At 40.3% G+C, this 24276-nt stretch overlaps 1 protein-coding gene across 4 annotated transcripts in view; it reads left to right on the top strand.

The window, feature by feature from the left end:
• Positions 1–24276, top strand: part of LOC111847528 (ras-specific guanine nucleotide-releasing factor RalGPS2-like) — a 63842-nt gene continuing 39566 nt past the window's right edge. For 2 of the 4 annotated variants that reach the window (XM_023818783.2, XM_023818779.2), the window contains exons 1-5: positions 1–170; positions 17380–17473; positions 22140–22278; positions 22380–22487; positions 22789–22839. In XM_023818783.2, coding sequence (XP_023674551.1) covers positions 22222–22278; positions 22380–22487; positions 22789–22839 — 216 coding nt within the window. In that variant the 5' untranslated portion in view covers positions 1–170; positions 17380–17473; positions 22140–22221. Of the gene's footprint in view, positions 171–340; positions 480–17379; positions 17474–22139; positions 22279–22379; positions 22488–22788; positions 22840–24276 lie in introns of those variants that run through there. The other 2 variants (XM_023818780.2, XM_023818782.2) reach the window with 2 other exon arrangements.

The raw sequence follows: 24276 nt of genomic DNA, 5'->3' as shown, positions 1-24276 counted from the left end.
TCGCCGCTTGAGTGACAGACTGCAGAAGCGCGCGCTGGAGTGCGCGTGCGAAGCGGTGTCTCCAAGTGTGGTCCGTTAGCCCTCTCCCAGACGGACCGGTTCGGCCTCGCCGGGTGTCAATGGGTATCCCGTCACATGCATCCGCAGCTTAAGCGACAGCGCCCTCCGAGGTTAGTACGGCGTCTGCGAGCTCGCTGGCCGACCCCCGGGGTGGGTTCTGGTATAACGCGCTTTTTTTACGGTACGACAGTGTACGCCTCTCCGAAGCCCAGTTGACCGTAGCGTCCTGCGCTATCCCTCCGCAATCCCGAGTCGCCCCTCACTACGACGGCCTAGGGGTTCGGGCTGCCAGCGTATCCCGGTCCCGCCCAGATCCGGGGAGTGTCTCTGTCATGCTGGGGGCGTCTACGGCCCATGAAAACCGGCATGTTTGACAGAAAAGGGCGAGGAATAGTGTCACTCGGCGGCTAGCTGTGATAGTAAGTCTGGGAGAGGGAGCCCGGTCAGGCAGCCCCTACGTGGTGTCTTGTAAGGTTTATAACGTGATGATCCCATAAAAACTGTTTTGTAGAACAGCAGTCGGGTAATTGTTCTTTCTTTAATGTAAAGAAGAGTGTAAAGTGGTCCTTTTGATTCTTATTAGCCTCTTAGCAGTAGCATTAGCTTGCGTTGGAGTCTTTTTCCGGGATTTTAGCTTGTTAGCTGCACCTAACGTTTAATTTCAGAAACACTAAACATGAATTAACCCTCAGTTATTTCAGTCAGAGCAAGTTTTACCACCGGGTGATGGGCTCTCACCTGGAGAATAGGTGTCCCGTTGGCAGGTACTTCCTTTAGGCATCGCAAATGTGGGGGCGGCGTCATGTCCGTTGGTGGGCCGTCAGGATGTCACCGCTGGACAGGGTTAGGCGGCCCTGTCAGGGATCGTTTAACTCTGCACATGTTTTCTTAATGCATACATATGATAAACAAAAAGCTATGTATATACTTCATTTATTTCCCATATTTACTTACTTTTATGGGGAGTGCAATAGCCTTAAGCACCCGGCCCCTGCTTTCTGTTTGTACCGGGTTAAGCACGAGGCCTGCTCTGGCTCTGTACAGCAGTGATTCCCAAACTTTTTCTGCTAGCCCCCCCCTCCCTTTTTGCTGATGATTTTTGTGCCTGCCCCCAAACCCACACACATTATAAAAGTAATGCAGCATGTATTTTTTTTAAATGTTGCCCATATTTTAATGAAAATTCTTCTGCATCTGTTTTGGTTAAAGCCAACTGCAGAAGTTAGAGAAGAAAAATCCTGAAAATAATGAATATTAACATTTATATGTAGGAGGTCTATATCTTGTTCTGCGGTCTTGTCACTGACTGGGGTGAGCCTGGTGTGTGCGCTGCAAATTCTTTAAAAGCAGGGCTTCTGTTTTGAGATCACTGCTTTGTCCTTGTGATAGGAATGTAAAGTTGCTAAATGGCGTCTCAGTTTGTTTGGTTTCAAAGTGTTGGAGGCTGATACTTTAAGACATGCAATGCACTGTGGTCTTTCAATCTCTAATCAACTGTAGTACTCATATAACCAAGGGAGAGATATACCTTGTCAAATTTTTGTACTTTTGTTTTTGGAGCTTTAATGTCTGTGGTAGTCAAAGTTTGTTCAGCATTTGGTGTAGGTTTTGTCGCAAAATTCCCCATGTCTCTCAAGTTGACCTAAGTAAACATCAATGCTAGGCTACTGTGTGTGTTCCCTCCCCATGCTAAATTTCTGCCACCCCCAGTTTAGATAGATAGATAGATAGATAATTTCCCTCCGGGGATTAATAAAGTTAAGTTGTCATACCAACCAGGTACATTTAAAGTAACAATAAAATTACAAGACAATACAGTACAATAGCATAATAATAAAAAAAGATAAAATAAAATGATAAAATACTGAATAGGATACTGCAATAGACAAGGTGCAAAAATGCAATTAAGTTTGGGAGTCTTGCACTTTGGGACCCTCCACTGTAAAGCATTAAGCACCAGACGTATATGTTCTGTCTGATTTATTAGGGTGAAGCACCAGGTATCTGTCGTTCTCTATAGGGTTAAGCACCAGGCCCCTGTTCTGTCTGACCATACAGGGTTAAGCACCAGGCCCCTGTTCTGTCTGACCGTACAGGGTTAAGCACCAAGCCCTTGTCCTCTATTGGACTGTATAGGGTTAAGCACCGGGCCCCTATGTATGAATCTGTATGAAAACATTTGCAGAATCCCTGTCACTTATTTTCATTTGCCAGGGTGTGAAGTTTAAATTGGAAGCAATTTAACAAATCTTGGTTTTGAGTTCACGGTTTGGTGCAAGTTTGGTACAGGAGGGAAAACAGAATCTGTTCTTAAGCTGTTTTTTATTAAGACTACAAACAATTATAAACTGTTGTAAAGCAAACAAATGCCGATGTGTCTAAACAAGAGAATCTAAGTTATGCTTATTTGCACATTATTAAAATGAATGATGCCCTGGATTCTATTTGATAGTAAGTTTTACTGTGCATCTGCTGGCGTGTTTTAAACTAAATCTCATTGTACTTAAAATGACAGTAAAGCATCTCTATCTTTAAAAAACAAAACAAAAAAAAAAAACAAGAATGTATTATAATAATCATAATGATCCAAATCCTGGGTTTTCTGAGTATGGTTATGTAATGTTAGCAATAAACTCCCCAGTAGCCATATTTATTTTTTAGCCTGGTCTAAATTTCTTGGCAAAACCACCAAGACTAACTTGCAGCAGTTGTTTCTGCCTTGCTCTGGTCATAAACACATTCATAAGATGTCCTCTCATATTACTTCATGGTTTCCTGCATCATATCCTAGTTCAGTAAACATAGCAGCCAACAGACAGTCTTGGTCTTATCAGATACCGTCTCTCTCTGCCAGATGTGGGAGGGTCTTCAAGCTCTCACTTGACCATTATGACAGAGACCAGCACTATCCATAACCAACTCACAGCCACAATTAGCATGTTTTCTGTTTTGATGACCTACTTGTAAATTTAAGTTCCGTCCGTCTCAAGAAATATATTGATTAATTTCATTGTGCATTTTGATCTGAAAATTCGGCCCTATTGTGAGGTTGGACAGTAGTTTACAATAACACAAATTGCAATTTGGTGTCATAGATCACAGTTAGATTTTTTTCAGTTTATACAATTAGTTTTTGTTCACTTAACCGTTTTTTTTTTTATTATTCATGTGCTTTCTATCTGGCCTGATTTTCTTTTTTGGAACTTACGTTCTGGGTTTTGAGATTTGTACTGTATGTAGCGGAGTTCCCATATTCATCCATTCCCTGTGTGTTTGACATATTGCTCCAGGGTAGTAATTCCTCAGATGAAAATGAGAAAGTTCCTGCAGAATTTAAGGATTATTTTGTATAAGGATCTTCATTGAGAATAAGCATCTTCTTGTGCTTAGCTGAATTTTTAATGGGTTCATGTGACTTGCATCTGATATTATTATGCATTAAATAACTTCCTTAAATAATCCACAATATCTACTCTTTTAAAAGATGCTGTGCTTGCTGAAATGTCCCTGTCTTGTCTTCAGTGCTTATCACTTCCAGGATTTACCAAAACAGTTGCATGTGACATGCTCCACTAACCAAATTTAATAAGGACAATGATACACCAAATTAATACAGATTAACTTTTTCGGTGTCACTGTATGCATCTCATTAATATTGTAGGCATACTACTAATTTGCTTATCGAATTGTGGCTGAAAATAATGTCTGTATAGTACTGATAAGCCGGCGTACGTTATCTAAAGCCCTGCAATAACATACAGTTTATTGTTGTCAAAATAAAATTAACTTAAACAGTCTTTTTGATTTTCTGGAGGAAAATTAATCGTTTAGATTAATTGATTTAAGATTAACCAGTAAAATAGTCTATAGATTAATCCATAGAAAAATAGTCATTAGTGGCAGCCCTATTTTTGTTACTGTATTACAGTGAAGGTGTGTATTAGGGATGGGCTGATCCACATTTTTTCTTTTCCGATTTGATTCAGATACACAATTGCTGATACTAATACAGATTCTGATAAGAGCTCTTTTTACTTTATTTATTATTGATATTTTTAAACTGCGCGAAACAGCCGAAGCCAGTGACTCTCAAGGCATCCATTACTTATTTCATATTTCTCATGTTGTCTTGCACAGTTGAGTGCACTTTGTTTAGTGGGATTTTCCACTAAACGCTTCCCCCACCTCTCAAAACTTTGTTTTTACAAAGATTGCAGATCACTTTGCTACTAGTTGCTGTTAAAAGCATAAAATACTTCCAGATTGACTCCCTCTTATCCGATGTTCTTACGCTCCGCCTGCTGTGAAGGGTATACATATGACGTCACAGCAGATAGAAGTCACTGTGCTTACACCTGCTGAGAGGCAAAAAACTGAGTGGCAGCGTTAGCTTTCAGCTTGAGAGCCACAAAAAACATGTCTAAAAAGGGAAAGAGCGGTTGTGCTATTGACAGTCCAAATAGATTTAACACGAAATAAGAGCTATCTTTTTAGAGACTGCCAAAAAATCAGTAAGTAAGTATTGGACATGAATCTGTCACGTATGACCGATACCCGATCTGTCAAATAGGTGTTGGTCGACGCCGATACCGGTCCTAATGTTGGATTGGTGCATCTCTAGTGTGCATGTGTGCACTCTGCCTCATGTCCTGTGCTTCTTAGAATATGCTCCAAGTCTCTGCTTCACAGACTGTGATTAGAGCTGTGATTAGAGCAGTCATGATTATTTGATTTAACTTGATTTACTCAATTTTTAAAAAGAATCGATTTAAATTTTATCTTGATTACTCAGCAATGTAGTAGATGAGGGTCCAAATAAAGAGCTAAAGCCTCATTTGTGTGGAAGCACTTCATATTAAAAGTGAATGATACTGCAGTATCAGTATTGCAAAGCAGGATTTAAATATCACAACAGCATGATTGCAGTGCATCTACATCTTAAGAGAAGGCTTGAAGGACTCACCCAATAATAATTATTTCATTTACTTTCTACAATTCATGTATGTCAATATAATTACTACTAAAGTGATGATTAGCCCCATCGATAAGCTGCATCATTTTACATAATATGGTAAATAATAACCGTATAATATTCATTATTCTATATGTGAATGGTATTGGTGAAAGATCACATTATGATATTTGACGTTTTTGTGATATTTAGGAGCTGCAACTTAATTATAGCCAAATAGAACCTATTTGCCAATAGTGAAATAACTTGTGCCAACAGACACAAAGCAGTGCCAACAAATTGCTTGCTTTTGCTCAATATCGTCTATGAAATCTCAAATATATCTATATAACAGAAGATGAATGTCTTTTCCTGACCAGTCTATGTGTGCTTTTCTCAGTTTCACTCATTTTCTTGCAGAGCTCATGCAAAGCAGCGGCAGTAAACTTTAAACTGATTTTTTTTTATTAACACATACTAGGAACCATCATTAAAATTGCAAAGATTACTAAGTTTTGTTTCCTATGGCAGGATAAAAATGTTTTAGTGCAGCTTATAGATGGTCTCACCCGACTGACTATTGCAGTCTTTGCAATGTGACGGTTGCATGTACATAACATGCAGTGGTGATATTAACATTGTACATGCCTAGTATGGAGTGCAGCACTGTGGTGCAGTGGGTAGCACTGTTGCCTCACGTTACAGACTCGTGTAGAATTTGCATGTGTATGCATGGATTTTCTGCAGATCCTTTGATGTCCTATCACTGTCCAACCTAAGTGAACCCTCGGAAATTTCCCAACAGTTCATAATTTGAACAACTGCGCTGTCATAGTTTGCTCTGCCAGTTCACTCGGTTTGAATACAAACTCTTAATTTCCCTTGCTGTTACAAGGCAACCCTTCCTGTCTGCTGAGAGGAATTGTGTCACAGGCACACAAATATGTGCCAAAAATATCCCACACCTGCTGCCTTTATTTCAGTACTGTTTACACAAGAGTCTGCAGGTGCTGAAACATAAAACTGTCAGTTTTTTTCTTTAGTTTGCTGATCCTGTTGTGTTGCAGTTTTTTTTCTTGCTCTATGATGTGTTGGGCTCACATCTCATTTCCGCTTTGACAGCAAGTGGACTCTGGGCCTATGGTCTTGTAAAAGATGTTGTGTGTTTTGCTATTTTGGCAAGATGTTAATGCACATCCTTCCCACCCAGTGGAGCTGAGAATCTGAGTGATATTTTAACAGGGCTCTCTACTTGTCAGTGGTGATATCTGCAATGATGGTTGTGTTTATTAACAAAAGCTGAGATGTATATTGTTTACATTTGTAACACATAACAGCCTAAAGTAATAGCAGCTGTAGTAGCAATTGTAGTCCAGAACATGCTTGTGCTTCTGTACTTTTGTGTATCTAAACCTTTTGAACATGGAAATTGGACCCTCTGTGTAAACAGACAGTCTTTGTGTCTGACCTGTTCTGAGAACTGACTGAACGGATGGGAGGTGCTTGGGGGGTGGTATAAAAGGAGGAGAAAGGACTGTGAAGACAACACCCAAGCCAACTGTGGTACAACTAATTGAACCACTATGGCATGTCTGTAAGAGGGAGGGGATCCAGGAAGGCGAGTGAAACAGCTGTGTTTTCTTTTTGCAACTTTGTTTGGATGGGGGTAAGATGTCGGACATGACGGACATGAGGGGCGATCAAAGAGTTTTTTTTTTTTTTTGAGCAAAGGCTAAAAAAATACATTTAGTATAATTTAGGAAGGGGCTGATTTTGAACATGCATTTTGTAAAATGGGGATTGCATTTGCTTGTATCTGGGGCTCATTATAGTCGGATTGGTCTAGCTTGTTAGCCAGGGTTGTCAGTGAGGTGGAGGTGTGGAGGATTATTTCAGCGGATACAGAATGGGTGCTGTTTGTTCTGTGATCTGGCCTGTGTGGCCAGCTCAGAGGTTAGCATGGAGCTCCACAAAAGTGTCCCCCCACACATATACATGGCCTGTGGAATCCCAGCTATGAGGGGTTTGTTGTGCCCTATTTGGCCATCATAGCATGCATTTACACTCTATGCAGCTGTCAGCTTGCAGACCAGGTGGGCAGACCAGATTTTGTAATACATACCAACCTCGACCCATTTGTTAAATCTTATGTTCAGAAATACATGAACAACTGCAGCTGTTAAACATCACTTTATGTAAATGTTTCAAATTTGTTTTAATATGAATGTAGTTATTGTGAGAAAGTTTTGATTATTTTTCAAGTTAGAGATGACACCAATCCAATACCCAGTATTGGTATTGGGCCAATACTGGCAAAAAATACCGGATCAAACATGGGGGGGGGGGGACTGTTTCCCCCCCCCATGATTTTTCAATCAGAGAGAGGTTTAGCCTAGAGAATTGTGGAAAGGTTTGTAGCCTTAGCGTAGCATACTGTAAACAGAAGTGAGGGTCACATGATGGCTAGTTGTTCAGCAATGTGTGTGTGTCGGAGCTGTCACGTCGACTGTGAGAAAATATAGTAACCCCTTCACATTTGCAGGTTTGACATTGCCATTTTTGTGATTTGAATCACATAAAATCATGTAATATATATAAATATCAGCAACGACAGTACAATATGCTTCATTTTACGCGTATGTACAGTACCCTACTGTATTATGAATATTTGAATTATACACAGTTCAGTAATTTGCTTTGTAAAGTACAGTAATTTGAAAAGCATTTGAAACAGCTGCACTATATTTTGAGAGTCAATAAAATTCAGTAAATAGTGACGCTGTCCGTTTTATTATTTTATGTTCATGTAATAAATATACACATGTCCATTAGATGGTAATCTGCCTGAAATATAAAGAAAAAGAAAAAATAGTTATAATGATCTTCAATTTCACCCTGACAAGCTTGATCAGCATAAGCGGTTTCCACTATATTTTTATGATTGATTTCTTTATTATATTTAATTTGGCAATATATTGCACATTTCAAAGTTTAAGAAAAAATTCTGTTCTGTTTTGTGAAAGTTGTGAAAGTGAATCATGTTGGCTGTGGATTTCTTTATAGTAGCTTTTGAACAACATGGCTATTATATTTTTCCATTTGCATACTCTGCTGCAAGATTAAGACAGATAATTTGCCATGTTAATTGAAAGGTATTAATACAAATATTGATAATAGATAATAAAGGGAAAAAAATATTGGATTGCTAGTGGTATCGGTAGATATTAAAATTATGAGTGTCGTATCGAGATCGGACCAGATAATGATATTGTGCCAGCTGTACTGTCAGTCAGTACTAAGGCCCCTGTCCACTGAGTATTTCCTTGGTTTTTATTGCATTTGAACAAGCGGTGACATCACACAATAATGCATCATCCTTATGTTTCAGACTCTGTGTCGCCCAGTGCTTACAGCTGGATTTTTCAGCTGTTTGCCAGCAGTTGTATCTAGATCCTTCTTATACTGGAGGTTGTATTTTTAGTAGGAAAGTGCTTGGCATGCTCTCCAGTTTCAGTGCCATACAAGAACATGTCATTTGCGTTTAGACCCACCCTGTTCAACTGTATCTTCTGTTTCTAATACCCTGTTTTTACCACATCCCAGTCCTCTCTGCTCCATAATGCTGAGTCTACCTCAACCTTACTGTGAAAATCCCCCAACAGGAGTACCAGCTACTATCTAGGCACCCATGGCCAGATGTCTGATGAGACCAACTGTCATCTACAGATGGTGGTGCAGATAACACCCAGTCAGGCCGTATCTTCTTGCTGGTGTTCTGAGGACAACCTCCCAACATGCTGTGCTTCTATCATTCTCTCAAAAAATGGTTGCCACTGTAATGGCAACAGTAACATTAGAACCGGTGGCTCGTCTATTTTAATGTTGACTCGATATTTACAGATCAGCTTTCCTCAATGACACCCCTTACCAGTTCCGTTTTTGTTTCCTGGGCGTAGTTGTGGTTTCCTTTTTACTTTCCAGAAGTTTTAAGAAGTTGGTGGTGTTCGGCAGGTTCTCATTTTTGATGGCAATGAACTACAGACAGCTACAGTGTATTTGTCCTTATTTATAATTTATCTTTTCATACATTAGCATTCTTTTTCATTAATTTACATTATGGAATTAAGGGTGACGTTTGTGAAAATGTTCATTCATAAAAGAATGCAAACCTTGTATTTGACTATTTTTTTTAGCAACTTTTCAGCAGTAAAGGGATTGGAAAGAAAAATGCAATGGGTGTGGCAAATTGAGAACCGACGTGAAAAATGCCTTGCTATACATGTTTGCATTTTACAAAACAAATTAAAGTGTAATTCCCTAAAGAATATCAATGCAGTGGACACAGTTATCCATTTAACTGTGTCACTCTTGCTTGGGAGGATGTATAAAGTTGTGTTTATTATGGGTTTGTTATTGTGCACGTGTAGCTGTGGGTTTATGGTTGTTCAACTCTGGGTGGTGTCAGGAAAGATGCTTGTGAATATTAGTAGTATTACCACAATTTTTAACTTAACCACGGTTAATCTTTCAGAAAACCATACTCATGGCAGGGTGTCTGTTTACTTTATTTAAATTGAGATGCTCCTGCAAAAGTCTCGGCACAGGCAAGTTTATGTATGATAGCAAGTGCTAGATTTGTACATGTCAGTCCCTTAACAAAATTGGGCTTTGTGCAGCTGAGCACTTATGTAACAAAAATGACCAACATAATTAAAGTAACTAATAATTAATATTTACAAATTGATTTGAACTGTAATAGTGATCTAAAAATTGCCACCAGAAAGAATTTCAATTTGTAACTCCAGCCCCCTCTCCTAGTGTGGAGGGTGCACTTTTCAGAACATATCAGTTGTAGCAATTTACTGGGATGAATACACACATTAATACAGTGAATGTGTGGCATAGGCAAGCAGTTCAATTTATAAAACCCATTGTGTTGAATTGAATATTGAATTTGGAAAAGAAAACTGTACAATTGTTGGATTAGGCTACTGCATTGGGTGAGAGCTGGTTGGGAACCTACAGAACATGCTGCTTCCTCCTCTCGCCCCCTTCCTGTCTCCTTCTCAGGTAGTTATTAAGGCTTTGTCTTCTAAGAGGGGGCAGAGCTCTCCAGGGTCAAGCAGTGACAGCCAGATATGTTCTTGTCTCCCCCGCTGACTTCTGCTCGAACTCCAGTGTTTTGGAGGCTGACTTTCTTTAGAAGGGCGGACGGAAGAACAGCTTGAACAATGCATTACTGTTTGAGCTGTGACGTGCAGAGACTCGACCATCCTGTCTGTACTTGTGTGTCTCCGCTCTTCTTTTCTGTGCTGGGGGGTGTTGTGGGCCAGACGGAGTGATAGAGAGAGGTTACAGCTGTTTTGTCTGCTCACACACTAACTAACCGCCTCTGCCCAGCCTTGCCATTACTGCTTCTGGGTTTTAGTTCCTTCTGACATGTATATCCTCCTGAGACCCAAGGAAAAAAGTGTCCTTCAATTTTAGGATATTTGTCTTTCGAGGAAATAAGACATCTTACAATTCAGATTTTTCCTAATTTATTTTTATTTTTAATTTGACAGCATGTCCTCTTTAGTGTACAACAGGAATAAATATGTTTCCTTACATCAGTGAAAAGATACATGCAAAAACAAAATGTCCACTACAATGGACATAAATGAATGGGTGCGGTCTCAGGAGGATATTTAGACATGGCCATATTTATTTGCAGTGCATGTATCTAAAAAATATGCATGCATGTTTATGGATATGGGGATATTTGAATATCTAGCTGGACTCCAGAGCAGCATGGGGTAATGGGGCAGGGGGACACCTTGCTCTGGTAACTTAAGCCCTCAGCAGTGTGGTCGCATGAGTGCTTCTTTTTCGGGACTCTTCCACTCACCCCCATCCACAATGTCAGGAAAAAATGTTTCATTTTGGTTCGAATCACCAGGGCTCTCCCAGGTCTCTTTTTGAGTAGAATGAGGGAGGCATGAGGAGAAGGTCATGGCATCATCCTGCACTCAGCCAGTCCAGCCCTATGAAATTTATCTCCTGGTGCCATTTAGGACTTCGGGCTGTTAGGGTTCAGACTCTGTGACTTATCATCAGAGAGGCTTGATTCATCACGTTTAAAAGGGCAGATAAGGTAACGGATACTGGTTACAGTACATGCAGGAACAGTTAACCCTCTGGAGTCTAGGGGTAGGGAACACACTTTCACTGACTGGGGCATGATCACACATTTCATTCAATATCATTAAAACTTAATTCATGGCAAATAAATTATTTCTTATATATTTGTTTTGACATTAAACTCATCTTTATATTAGTGTACTTTGTAAATATGTCAGATTTGTGTTAAGTTTGTAGTTTGCCATCAAAGAATAGACATTGCAAAATGCAGCTTGGAATAATTCCAGACACATAATAAAAGTACATAGTAAGCAATGCTGGCAGTTTGTTTTGATCCAAGATATCTGATCAACAAAGTCTTGGCTACATGAAGATGACTAAATAGTATAGTTGCAACATTCAGTTGGATAAATAAATAAGAAAAACCGAACTCATGTCACTATTTCTGGCTCCTTTCATTGAATATGTAGCAACTTTCATGTGTATGAATGAGCCATTGTCCCTCCCCACCTTTTATGGCTCTGACTGGAATGTTCCTGCGAATGCGATTTGAATACGCGCTAATGCGGCTATTTAGAATGTGAATGCGATCTTCGGGTGAGATGGGTACTACACGCCCCCAATGCAGGTAAAACAAAGTAAGGTGGCATGGTTTACTTTCTTGCCGATTTAACCTAATTTTAAAAACTTTAATACTTCCGACATTGGACGTTTTGAAAAGAAGACCGATTACGGATTTAGTCAGCGTTTTTTTCTTCATATTTCTATAATAAGATTTCAGCGAGTTATGAACTGAAATAGACGAGAAAGATACTCGGTATCGCTGACGATGCCGTCGACTCCGGAGGGATAAAACTATTTTTCTGAATCGTTCGGTTTGTAATGCGTACCGAGCCGAAAGCCTCGTACCGAACGGTTCAATACGAATACGCGTATCGTTACACATCTACCATCCACTCATCCATCCACCCGTCCAGTGTTGGGCAGTATACCGGTTCATAATTAAAACTGTTTTATATTACCTAAACATTAGCCGTTTATCTATAAGTAGTTAGCCAGCAAACACGTTAGCTGTATGTTATCATTAAGGTAGCGAATAGGCGCAATGGCTAATAATAAAATAATATAGTTAATGTGGGAACAATGCAAAAACGTAAAACCAAAAATGCAAAATGTGGTAAACGCCCAGTCATACTTAAAAAATGAAATAAAATACCGTCGTATACCGTGAAACAAACATAACTTTGAAAAATACTGTGATATCAATTTTTGGTCATACCGCCCAGCTCTACACCCATCTTTACTTATCCAGTGCAGGATTGCTGGGGGCCTTTAGCCTATCTCTGGCAGCATTGGGTGCAAAGCAGTAGATACCCTGGAAGGGATGCCAGTCCATCACAAGGCCTGTCTCGGTCTTTTAAGTAAGTTGAGTAACATTTAAGCTTCTTGCAAATGCTTTGTTCTCCAGATTCTACATTGTGATCTGGTCTGGTTTGATGTTTCTGGAACAGCTTCTTGTCCCTGGTCTGACTCAATCCACAAGAATTGAGTTTCATACTTTTTGGATTTAACCCTGTGAAACATGGACTGGTTATATTCATAATATGCCCATTTCCCTGTATTGCTTCTTCGTTGATCTACAGGGCTCCAGCCTTGCAGAAAGTCCTGAAAGTGGGCCCTTATGGGAGCCTGCTGATCATCCTCTGTGGGCTCTAAATCAGGCCGGATGTCAGGGGCGACCCCCCTGAGATGTTGCTAGTGCTTGGTTTGGCACACAGGCCGTGCTCTCAAGTCCCCAGCAAGTGCTGCAGCTCTTGGAACAAAGAGTATTACAGCCTGGGTCTGAGCTGTCTCTCAGTCCCCTTTATTATTATCACCTTCTCGGCTACTGGAGAAGCTGTCATGAGAATCACATGGTGCCATGTTGTTGTGTGGGTTTCTGTCTCACGATGGTTTGTATGCCCGCTATAAGCAGTTGTGTTTTCTGCTGACTCTTGTTGAGCCATGTGTATGAGGCGTTTCGTGCTTTTGTAGACTGACTGTATCCCCCAAACCTGTAATAACAGGGGAGTCACGTGCTGCTGTTGGCCATGTAAATGGGCCATCTTCATCCAAGACGGTGTTTGGGGCTTTGAGCATGAGGAGAGTAATGAGCCGTCCGCCACGCGTCAGGCCCCAGTGTAATTATCCCGCCACGCAGGGAGGCTAAAAAAAACGAGTTCCTCTCCAAGGTCGGTGTGCATGCTTTGCCTCAGAAAGGCAGATTAAAAGGTAGCCGCAATTGGCCGGACTGGGGAATTACCAAGCAGGCTATAAGGATTTGGCAGGAAGCCCTGTTAAGTCTCTTAACTAGTGGAGTACCCACCAGACTGATTTGTGAACAGGCTGTCCCTGAATGCTGAGAAGGCCATGCAGTTGTGCTAAAAGCCAGCATTTTAGTCCCTTTGTTGTTTTGCCATTTGCAATTTGCAGTGCTGTTGGATGTTTTTTTTCCCCCTATAATAGCAGCGTACAAGGTTCAGTCACTGTTTGGTGATTGAGTGTGACTTTGCACAAAGGTCCTTGCAATGTGTAATCATGCAGTGTACATTTGGGGTAGGAAGTGTGTCACAGGGAAAGCTTAGAGGGAGGAAGATTCCCTGTGTCTCACTGCTCCTTATTTTAAAAGGAAAGAAGAAAGACAAAAGGGGAAAAACTAAAAACCCTTTGCACAGACAGCAGCGTTTTCTCGGAATGAGAGATCTGGCTGGGGGCCGGTTAGGCAATTAGCCTCAGCAGGTTCGCAATACCGGCACAGAGTCTTGATCAGCTTGGGGGCTCAGAGATTTCCCAGGGGCCTTCGCCATTTCAGGGGGTAGCCCCTCTCATTTCAGATGCTCATTCACACTCCCAGCTAGACACCATACTGTATCTTGTGTAGAGAAGCACTGGTTATGCTGCATGGCATGACATGGCTTGGTCCTGCTCCTTTTTACAGTATCCAGTACCACTGTGCCAAAGTACAGTGCAGTTTTCACTCATGACCGCCAATAGGGCTGAACGATTTGAGGAAAATATCTAATCGCGAATTTTCTGACATATTGCGATTACCATATGATTTGGGAAATCATTTTTTATTTTTTTATAAATCAAGCTTCAGTTCAATATTCAGTGTGTAATAAATTTAAATCATATGATGCAGCATTTCTACGAGATATCATAAGAATGTTAACTAGTCTATATTCTAATGCAAGGATGAGAACAAAGATATGAATTGCTTCCAATATGTATTTGTTACTTTTTTAAAATTAGCAGATAACAATCAAACATAAATCTACCACAAAAGCTGTGACTGTGTTAAGTTAAATGAAGTAATAATGAAAACAATTCCAGTAAAAAGAAAAACAATACCGATCTTGCAGCTAACGCTGCTTGGACCCCTAACACTAGAGTCGCCTTTTCCCACGCCAAGCGAGACGTACTTCGGCGTATGCAACGCTTTTGTTTGCGCTAATGTGCCATTAGTGTGAATAACAGCAGTGCATCTAAAACCTTCGACGAAAAAGCCGTAATGTTCATAACGGAGTGGCTATGGTCCTAAAGCGGAAAAGTTTTAAACGCAGTGTGCATTTTATAAAATGTCGAATAAATAGACGTAGTTTATTGGCGATTTCATGTTGATCGAAGTTTCCACTTATTAACAACTGCATAAAGAAATATTTTTGTACAACTCTGTCTAAGTGAAACGATTAAAAAAATTTACTTTTTCACGGTTGCAAACTCAAGCATCTGACGTGACCCTCACGCTTTCAGACTCTCACGCAAGAAATCTTACGGCAAATCTATATTACTCCATTATACACCTAAAATTAGCTACATCAAAAGCGTTTAGGCAGTTTGCAAACCATACAGACTATTTTAAAAGGTAATAAAACTCTTAATTACATGTAAATGTGTGTGCAGATTATCTGTAATAGAAAATCTCAATTCAGACAGTGGAGCAAAGTTGATAACTTTGCGTTTTATTTGAAATGAAAAGTTTTCGACTGAAGTGGCTTGTCGTTCCGTTTGCGTTGTTACTCTGACAGATACAAAACATTGTGCCACTTTCTTATATCTTTTCAAAATAAGACCGCCCATACCCAGCTGTAATAGCAATTATAGCGATCTGTTCCTTTAGTATTTGTGTTAAAGCGAGGCTTTCAAAATCAATATTTAAATCAATGTGCACAAAAACATATGACATAAACATGACTCCATTATGGGTTTTACGGCTTTTTGGGGGTCACTGCAACTGCTGCTTTGAGGACTGCTGTCTCCTTGTTTTCTTGATCATGATGTGTGACCTGTATGCTAATGCATTAGCCCATTAACAAAAGCAAAAGTTGTGATACGCTTTAGTATGTCGCTGCTGCATGGTGGTTAGGTCCTGGTGGTTCTGTTGATATAGGAGCTTTCTGTAAACAATATCTGACCATGAAATAGGTAGGTAATTAACTTGTAGCTCAGCAGCAGAATCAGCATTTTTTTTTCGCACCGTGAATGCAACATTTTCGTTGGGTTTGAAGTGTGTTGTTTGTACATAGTGGTCTTGGGACATTTCTGATTGGTGAGAATGACATACAAGGAGGACGACGTGAATCTCTAAAACTATTCTCACACAGTTTTAAACCATGGGTCAGTCGTGTTGTATCATCCCACCCCGCACTGCACCACGATCTCTCCGATCCTCCAGCACTGCTCGACTGGTCCCACCACCCCTCAAGGCACAAGGAAGACACACCTCTCGGCTCTTCTCTGCTCTGGCACCAAGTTGGTGGAATGAACTCCCCCTAGATGTCCGAACAGCTGAGTCACTGAATGTCTTCAAAAGACGACTTAAAACACATCTTTTCCAGGGCACACACCGTTCACTCACACATACACATCTATGGGCAATTTTAGCAACTGCAATCAGCCTCAGCATGTCTTTGGACTGTGGGGGGAAACCGGAGTGCCCGGACGAAATAGTTGTAGATCACCTTTTTAATTTATATTCTTACTAGTGATGAGTGGGGTAGTTTTTAACAGTATTAACAGTATTAAATATGTAATGTCATCACTATCACTGTTATGAATATTCTTTCTGCAGAGCTGGGCCACAACACAATGGGGTTACCTGTAAACCCTAACCATAAACTAGTTCAGGAGACTGAACTGACATTGTCAGATTTTCGTTTATAAAATTTTTCCAGAATTGCTTCTCTGAGTGTGTTTCAGTGGATGAAGAGACATCTGTTGCTTGTCTTGGGTATTATTTTACTAGATTTGCAGCATGTGAGACCTGCGGAGGGATCTGTGGCCTTTGATCTTCTCCTGTGTGTATGCAGGGCTCTGATCCCATTGGCTGTACTTAGGCATGTTTTCCCAACTTAATCAGTCCGATAATAATGCTTACACATATTACCCATCCTGAGAATCTCCTGCTGCTGTCAACTCATCTTATCTACAGTCGATTTCCTGCTCAACAGTAAAAGAGGTGCACATTCTAAATGTACCATGTTCAATTTGTTTGGTTGTTTGGAAGGCTGGACAGAGTGAGCTGCTTGAAATGGTTTAAATTTAGTGTAGCTCATTTTAACTGAAGATATTGTCTGGTAATCTGTATTTTTCAGATGTGGTTTGTCCTATGTAAGAGTAAGGGCATTGTGGACTGTGGACTAAAAAACCCATATTGTTATCACTGAATTCTGTGCTGTGTCACTAAGGCTGTGGAGTTTTTGAGTAGCCTCCAGCTCTTCTGTAAAATTCCACGTCCCAGAGTTCTCATCATCTGCACAGTGTGGCTTCAAAGCATCAAATGCTTCTTGCCTGGGCAAAGGGCTCCCTCTCATTGTCACTGACAGTATTACAAAATACAAACATTTTCAGGACAAGTGGCCACTAATCAGTGATTGTCAGCCTCTCTGTACATGGACACAAGTGTCCGTGGTAAAACTACTTTTGAAATACCATGTCAGTAACTGCCGTAACATTGACCCTGGCCTTAATCATTTCTAAACGTTTTGCCAGGTCATCCCATCCTGTGTGGTGTGGGTTGTATTCCCCATTCTTTTAAAAATATTGTTGTACATTGATTAATGATTGGTTTCTAATGAAATGATCAAAGGATGAAATGGGGAGAAAAAATTCAGCACATATTTCCTGAAACCCTCCTCAGTAAATGTTATTATTGCACCTCTGATATGCTGATATGTGGCCATGACTGTTCTCTATTGGCTCTCCTTCAGCTCCAGAAACCAGGGCAAGACGGGAAAGAAATGGTGGAGGGGGGGGCGGCAAAGAGAGCTGCTCCCCCAGTCATGCTGATCTGACACAGAGCTGGTGAGTGCACGCCAGGCTGCTGTGGCATGTTGCTTGTTCTTACTCTGAAAGCCCACTAGTGTGTGCCTTTCAATGATCCCCCTTTGTCAAGCAAACTGAAATTTGGTTTAAGATGGCAGGCTCTTCCTTCTCCATGCATGTGGGTGTGGAAGTGTGCTTTTCATGTTTTCTGTTTTAGCTTATCATTGAGGGCCAGTGGTAGTTGTACTGAAGCAGTCGATTCTTTGTCTTTCTTGTACTGCAAGCCAAAACATTACTCTGTTCTGGGAAGTACATGGATTTCAGAGACAGCTGTTGAAACCACGGCACACTGTTTTGTCTCATCAGTAATATATGAACAAAACTGGAGTATCTGCTGAAAAGCCATGCACACACAGGGTAAACATGCAGACTCCATACATACAAAGTAACGGAGTGTAGCAACACTGCGCCCCACCGTACCAGGCTTGCATTATGTGTGATGTTAATATTGCCATGGCATTAAATGCACACGGAATTGTCACATTGCAAGGAATTCAGTCATCAATAAGTTGCACTAAAACATTTTTACTCAGTAAGTGGAATCAAGACTTAGCAAGCTTTTCAATTTTAAGGATTGTTGGAACTGCTTCGTGTCTGTTGGTACAACACCAACACCACCATCTTATTTGACAGACTTTGTTGGTAGATAATAAGTCTTATTTGGCTGTATAGTTAATTTTGATCACCTAAATATTGCAAGAACTTAAAATATTACAGTATGAAGTTTTCCCAGTATTATTCACCCTTAAAACACACAATGTTAACAAAATAATAATAATAATAATAATAATAATAATAATAATAATAATAATAATAACAACACTACTACTACTAGTAGTAATAACAACAACAACAACAATAATAATAATAATAATAATAATAATAATAATAATAATAATAATAATATATGGTTATTATGTACCGTGATATGTACCGTTTTAATAGAGATTATTTTTAGAGATCAATGATCTAATATACAGATCGGTATCGGCAACGATTCAGACCTATTACACGGATTGGGTATTGGCCATATGTTACCAATCCGCGTCCAATGCTTACTTATTCAGTTTTCGGTAGTTTGTAAAAAGGTGGCTCCTGTTTTTTAATAAATCCATTTGTACAATTAATCGTACGACAGCGCTTGCCCATTTTAGAAACATTTTTGTGGCATTCAAGCTGAATGCTAACACTGCCTCTCAGTCTTTTTGTCACTCAGTGGGTGTGAGCACAGTAACTTGCGGATGCTATGACATCATGTGCATACCCCTTGCAAAGGGTGGGGTGATATCACATCAATATTATATCGTGCATGTGCAGTAATCAACAGGGCTTCAGATGACAGGCAAAACATTTGGCCGGGTGCCAGCTTTTTGGTACTATACTGATGTTTACACCCATAATTTGTTAATTGTCCACTAAATTGAGAAGGCTGAACCTGAACATCCCTCTTGTAAACTGGATCATGGACTTTCTGACAGAAAGGCCTGTCTGTCCACATTTGCACCTACACCTCCAGCAACATCACACTAAGCACAGGCGTGCCTCATGGCTGCGTTCTCAGCTGTCTGCTCTTTACACTACTCACCCATGATTGGTCAGTGAAGTTCAGCTCTAACCACATCATCAAATTTGCAAATGACACAACAGCCTCATCAACAACAATGATGTGGAGGAAGTGGCAAGACTTGCTCCCTCATGCAAGTGCAATAATTTCTTAAAGTTGAAAAGACAAAACAAATGATAATTGACTTCAGGAAAACAAACACTGTCCTCCCATCTCTCACTGTTGATGGCTCCACTGTAGAGAGGGTCAGGGTTTCTGGGAGTCCACATCATGGACAACCTTTCTTGGTCCCTAAATACAGCCTCCCTTGCCTAGAGATTCTGGCAGAATCTACACTTTCTAAAGAAACTAAATCTCCAATCCTCATCACATTCTATAGGGGAACTATTGAACTGCAAGCCTGCTGTCCAGCTGCATCACTGTCTGGTATGGGAATAGCAAGGTTTCAGACTGCAACACTGCAGCAGATAGTGAGGGCAGCAGAGTACGTCATTGGGGTGCCTCTACCTCCCCTGAGGGACATTTACCACAACCATTGCCTTTGCAGAGCTAACAACATTGTGGAATACTAGTTCCACCCACTACATGGACTTTTCTCTCTTGCTATTTGGCAAAAGGTATCGAAACATTCATGCTGGTTCCACCAGATTGTGTTACAGCTTCATACCACAAGCCATCAGAATTCTTAAAGCACATTCATGAATCTCTTCCTAACCAAATGTCATTCTGGTACACTGCCTGACCGTTTACCTCACAATAACTCCGTTATTATTATACTCTTACTTGGCACTTGAAGTTTACTTATAACTCAACCAATGGTGCTATAACTTCCTGGTGCAATAATTTGATACCCAGCACGGCGCTATGTGGCTATCTGTCACACTATGCTGGTCATTTCATTTTATATTTATACTTATGAACAAAAATACCCCAGTGGCCCATGATTTGTTACTGCATCTTGTGTTTAGTGTTGTTTTTGTCCGCGTGCATACTGTACCTAGGTTATATGTCGATATATGTTGCATCCCGGTCCATGGAGAAACATTGTCTCATCACACTATGTACGTGTATGCAACTGCTGATGACTATAAAATACTTTGAACCTTGAAGCAGATTAGCAGTACGGTTAAAATATTAATGAGATTCGTTCTGTGACACCCAAAAGTTAGTAATCTGTATAAACTTGTCGCATCTTTATTAAATTTGTTTAACGGAGCACACCACATAATACCGTTTTGGTATACTATGGTTTTATATATTTCAGTGCAATATATATCTTTTAAAAGAGGAGATCTTGTGGATAGACAAGGTAAAGCGACATCGGTGGTGTAGCAGTACTTCTTGTAATTTAAAGTCTGACACATTTATTAAACATAAGGATATGCCAAATTTATACTGATTGCTAAGTTTTGAACATCATAAAATGCCTCATTAATATTTTAGGCGTCCTATTAATCTGCTAACAAATTGTGGCCGTAATTAAACGTCCATAAAGTACTGAAAAACTGGCGTCAAGCCAAATGTTTTGCCCATCATCTGAAGCCCTGGTGATTATTGCACATGCATGATATAATATTGATGTGATATCGCCTAGCCCTACCTTTGTAGTATGAGGAGCGTAAGAACATCAGATAAGAGGGTGATGGTCTGGAAGTATTTTACGCTTTTAACAACAACTAGTAGCACAGTGATTGCAATCCCACTAAACAAAGTGCACGCAATTGTGTGAGACAACGCAAGTAATATGAAATAAGCAATGTATGTTTTGTGCACTCACTACAGTTTGTGATACAGGAGGGGCTGCTATCACAACAAAGTGTAAGTGACACTGTTGCCAATGGGAGAGAAATTGTGGAGCATTTTAAGCATTCATCACTTGCATTTCCTCTTGGAAGATATTCAAATAAATGGCAAATGCCTCATAAACGCTCAATACAAGATGTACAAACGAGATGGAACAGTGTGTTATATATGTTACCAGTAGTCAGATTTTTTTCCTTTGTTTTTACTAGTTTAAAAAAATCTTAATACATATAAAGTATAAATATTTCTACATTATATATACATTTATTACATTAAAATATAAAAGTAAAAAGAGCTCTGTATTCGTATCGGATCATGAAAAAGTGTGGATCGGCCCATACCTAATTGTTTTGACGTACAGGAATTGTAGAAAGTAAATTAAGCAAAATAATTTGTCATCGTGCTGACAAAGGCTAACTTGGCTACCCCAAGAGGCTAAATGGCACTGATGCTTTTGTTCTTTATTTGGACACTCATCCTATGCTCTGTCTTCCTTCCTCCATATTGCCTAGTAAATGAGAAGGAAAATTTTAATTGATGCTTTTTAACTCTAATTTGATATTTGCTGTCTGTAACTCTTCCTGATCTTTTATAAAAATGGGGGTTAACCTGCAAAACCGAAGTCATCGTAGAATAATTAGGTATGTTTGGTAGAATTTGGGCATGCTGACAGTTGAGCAACCAGGAATAACTGTCTGATAATGTTTGTGATTAAATTGCCCTCCATGAAGTGTTATGTATAAAGCTGCTGGGGTAGGTAATGGTTCTCAAGGCAATGTGGATCTCTTGGGTAGACCAGTAGGTGGCAGTATTAACACAATATTGTTGATTAATCTGTTTGGCAAGTTTGGCATTGTCCGCATTTAGTTTTACCAAGGTTTCAATTGTGATACTGAACCACTTTGTTTTATTGTTAGGAGCAGTTATGATAATATAATTTCAAGGTAGCTTGCTATTGTATTTTTGAATGACAAAATGTGTCTAAGCCACAGAACAATGACACAGATGGCATCCTGATTAAGATCGTGGAGTCTTAACCCTAAGGGTGGTATTTTAAGGGACCTGCTGTTGTCCCCTTGAATAACGTATTTAACCTGCTCCAGTAAAGCATCTGTCTGTCGAAATGGGTTCACTTCGTAAGGCATTAGCAGGCAAAGTAAACATAGATAATAATAAGATGATTTATGTTTGATATACAGCTTTGCATACTCAAGACCTCCTGGCCTTGTACAAAATATTGTCCCCTAACCGGTTTCTTTGTTGTTTAATTATTGGAAGGGGTTTGGCCAGGTGCGCTGCTGCAGCGATGACGAGGGTGACGGTGAAGCTGCAGAGCTAGGAGGCAGATGGTGTGGGAACAATGGAGCTCCCCAATGGCCAGTCAGGCGTCGGCGCTTATGCTGCCACGGCCTCAGAGGTGAGACAGAGTGCTACAATGCCAGCCGGGGGTGGGGGGGCAAAGGTCAGGGTCAGAGAGCACCGCTGTTTCACAACCCCCTGCTTCCCATTTGCCACCAGAGAAGCAGCAGCTCGGAGTCTCTCAGTGACAAGGGGTCATCTGAGCTAAAGAAGAGCTTTGACGCTGTGGTGTTCGACGTCCTCAAGGTCACACCAGAAGAATATGCGGTAAGGAAACAGGGCAGGAAACCAAAGAGCTTCTGCAGGGGTCTGCATGAGCAGTAAGGTTTTCCATATGCTTTGCCACACATGGAGTGCATAATCACAGGAAACAGGAAGGCGTGTGGTGCCTGAACCCGGCAGGCTGACGGAGGACAGTCCTACCTGTCGGTGACGGACTTAAGCAGTCCTTCAAATCACCATGTCAGTGAAGTGAGGACTGGTTATTTCTCACAGGAAGACACAGGAAATCTCAGTGCCATGAAGTCCATTGTAGAGATTTCATTCTTCTCTTGTGTGTCTCCTTCAGGGACAGATCACGCTCATGGATGCTCCAGTGTTCAAAGCCATCCAGCCGGAGGTGAGTGCAAAGAGTGTTCCTGCTTCCCCATGATCTCAGCACTTTGGGAATCCATGCCTGGGAGACTTTCTTCAATCTTTCATATGTCTCCTTGTCTTTTGTTTCTGTAGTTTGTATTTAAACACATGAAATCACTTAGTGACTCAAATACATTTGCATCTTCTAATATTACATGCTCAGTGAAAGTGGCTGACTGGTGGTGCAAAACCCCCCCAAAGTTTTAACCCGGTTCTCATTTTTGTTTAATTTATTTTTCCATAATTGAGACCTGCAGAGTATGATAGATGAGGATGGTGGTGGTGCATGTCCTCTCCCAGCTGGCCTCTTCCTGCAAACTATGCTTTGAGAGAAGTGAACAGGAATTTGTCTGTAGACAGTGGTAAACATTTGTCAAGGTTTTATCCCCCCTTCTGCAGGGACAGGATACGCGGGTTGGCTTGGCTTTGGCAGTGTTTCAAATGTGCTGTGTGATGATTAAAGCAGAAGCTATTGTTTTGGGGTAGGTGGTGAGTAAGTCTCTCTTTACAGGGCAGACAGAGTTCAGCGCCCTGTGTGGCTGAACCTCACACTGCATGCTAGCCAGTGTGCCCGCATGTGATGGCTCTCATCTGGCCAGTTTGTACCAGCTGCAAGACAAATTTACTGCTTGGTCATGCTGCTTTAAAATATGTACAGACGCTCCTCTACATATAAACTTTCAGCTTACAAACTTTCAGACATATGAACGAAGAGGACTGTAAGTCCAAATTGTGTTCGCTGGGCTCCCGTTTTCCTGTCTGCAACATTATTTTTTTTTTCTGCGTGCCAATTCTGCCTAGTACTAGAACTTCTGACCATAATTCAAATATGCTGTAATACAGTACAGAACTGTACATAAAATATAGCTTATTGTAGTTTCGCTGCTGCATCGCTGCTCTTGGGCTTGTTTTTGGCAATTTGTCATAAGCTTTGATGAGTCTATATTTCTCATTGAGAGAAAATGGGCTTTCTTTTTCCCATCATGTTTTCTGTGCAGCGCAGCGTTAGCCTGGGGTAGCTAGCCAGAAGCAGACAGATTACTGCATGGCAAAGTAGGGCTATCAAAGTGAAATGTTTTTGTGTTTGTTTTTTTTAAAGTAAAGAAGTACGGTAGTTTTAATTTTTTCCATATGTTGTCATGTATAAAAAGGTGGCATCATGTATAAAATGAACACTGTAAGAGGACTACTTTGTTTTTATAAGCAAATTATTTAAATAGTATTTGTACAGGAATGATTCTGTCCCAAGCTTTTTGATCCATATAAGTGGTTGATCACTATAAGCAGTTTCTACTGTATTCGTTTCACAGTTTTAGAATTATGCTTTTTATATTTGAGTGATAAGGTTTTTATTGTTTAAAAAAAGAGAGAATGTATCGGATTTTTATCGGTATTGGCAGATATCCAAATTTACAATATC

The sequence above is a fragment of the Paramormyrops kingsleyae genome, chromosome 21 (genome assembly GCF_048594095.1).
Source record: "Paramormyrops kingsleyae isolate MSU_618 chromosome 21, PKINGS_0.4, whole genome shotgun sequence".
NCBI lineage: Eukaryota > Metazoa > Chordata > Actinopteri > Osteoglossiformes > Mormyridae > Paramormyrops > Paramormyrops kingsleyae.
The sequence above is the reverse complement of the archived record's forward strand: the minus strand, read 5'-3'. Positions and strand labels throughout refer to the sequence as shown.